The sequence below is a fragment of the Lagopus leucura genome, unplaced genomic scaffold (assembly GCF_019238085.1).
Source record: "Lagopus leucura isolate 7727_CA_CO unplaced genomic scaffold, USGS_WTPT01 20625-0_obj-0_obj, whole genome shotgun sequence".
Lineage (NCBI taxonomy): Eukaryota > Metazoa > Chordata > Aves > Galliformes > Phasianidae > Lagopus > Lagopus leucura.
This window is the reverse complement of record NW_024966103.1, coordinates 1-1,633: the sequence shown is the minus strand read 5'-3', so window position 1 is coordinate 1,633 and position 1,633 is coordinate 1. Positions and strand designations below refer to the sequence as shown.

The 1,633-nt window shown below is 60.1% G+C and overlaps 1 protein-coding gene across 1 annotated transcript; it reads right to left on the bottom strand.

The window, feature by feature from the left end:
* Positions 1-161: 161 nt before the first annotated feature.
* LOC122192413 (maestro heat-like repeat-containing protein family member 2B) lies at positions 162-1,584 on the bottom strand (the record flags this gene model as incomplete). The annotated part of the gene is made up of 5 exons (XM_042892952.1): positions 162-284; positions 506-661; positions 796-918; positions 1,090-1,209; positions 1,486-1,584. Coding segments are annotated over 5 exons (621 nt in total), but the record flags the coding sequence as incomplete, so codon positions are not given.
* Positions 1,585-1,633: the final 49 nt, after the last annotated feature.

Here is a 1,633-nt window from a genome sequence, read left to right as displayed (position 1 = left end):
CTGGTGCACCCAGCCCGCTGCCCAGCCGCTGCCTGCCAGCACCCAAGATCCCCACCAGCTGGAGACGTGTGGCTGCTGGAGACCTGCATGCCCCCAGGGAAGCAAGCCTTGTGGCACAGCCCAGAACTCCTCTGCAGACAGCCCTGTCTCTAGGCACTCACCATCAGGATTTCCAGAAGCTTTCCCTTCAGGGAGGGGTTAAAGCCTGCAGAATCACCCACAGCTTGGTAGGCAGAGCTGCAGTCGGTGATGCTCTGCACCAGCGCAAGGTTGTTCTGCAAGTCCTGAGGAGCAAGAGAGAAGAACATTCCTTGAACTGCGGGAAGGGACAAGGGCTGCAAGGGACACACGTGGGGACAACGCTAAGGGAAGGGATCGGATCTTTATCTGGGCGCAAACAGTTCCCCGAGGGACCTTTGGAAAGGGAAGGCCCATCTCAGCATCCCCCCACGTGGAGGGGCTGCAGCTGGGCGCTCTGACACCCTGGCACGCTTTGAGCTCTCACCCGGCAGCTGCAGCTGTAGAGCATCAGGACGTTGCCCACGATGTCTCCCTCCAGGTGGGCGAGCAGCTGTTCTTTGGAGGCACGCAGTGCCACGCTGCCGTGGGCGAGCATGAGAGCGCTGCGTGTGGCATGAGCTCTCGTGCTGTCCAGCTCCATCTGTGTGGGAAGAAATGCCTTGAGACACTCGCTAACGGCCCCCAGTGCCCTGCGATGCACCTGGGCTCCCAAGGCAGGAGCTGCAGGGAAAATAAGGCAGAAGAATGCCAAGATGGAAACCTGTAACGCTTTACCTTCTTGCGCCTGGAAATCCTGGCATTGCGGCCTTTGCACAGCCTGGACGCAAACATGGTGAGCGTGGCCAGGACTGTGTGGAAGTTGTTCTCAGCAGCATGGCTGAGAAGAGAGATGATTCCCTGCACAAAAGAACAAGGGGCCGTTGGCACAGGCCTGAATCTACAGGTCCTCTCCTGAGCAAAATGGCAGCAGTGAAGAGGTTGAAAGGCCCGGAGCAGGGCCAGGAAAAGCCCCCTGCCCCAGGGCCAGAGCAGGGATGCTCACAGGAGCTGGAGGAGAGGAGAGCTCACCTGGGCCTCACGTGGCTCCTCTGCATTTGCCTCCTCCAGGTGCTGCAGCAGCTTCTCCTGGACGTGGAGGACTCCCTTACAGGATCCCAGCACTGTGCCCAGAGCCTTGTACAGGAACGACTGCATGGGAAGGGAAGGAAGAAGCTGAGATGTGGCAGCAGCTTAACCTGCTGGTGGAGGGCCAGGTGGGAAGGAGCCAAGCTCCCTGGCAGTTGCTGAGAGCAGCTGCGGGGCTGAGCTTTAGCCATCCCTGGGCAGATTGCAGGGAAAGGCCCTTTGGGGGGCACAGACTTGGAAACGGCATCAGCATCCCGCGTAGGCAGAGCACCAGCCGCAGCCCCAGCCCCAGCTGGACACCTGCAGCTGCACCGCTGGGTAGAGCCGGGGGGAACTCACCTTTTCTGCAGAGCTGCTGGCAGAGCTGCTCAGCCGCTGGCTCAGCTCACAGCTCAGGGCCTCGATCCATGCCTTCTCCTCTATTGTGTCCAGCGACACCTTCAGGAACTGTTGGAGAACAGGAGACAATGTTCCCTTGCCCTTTGCC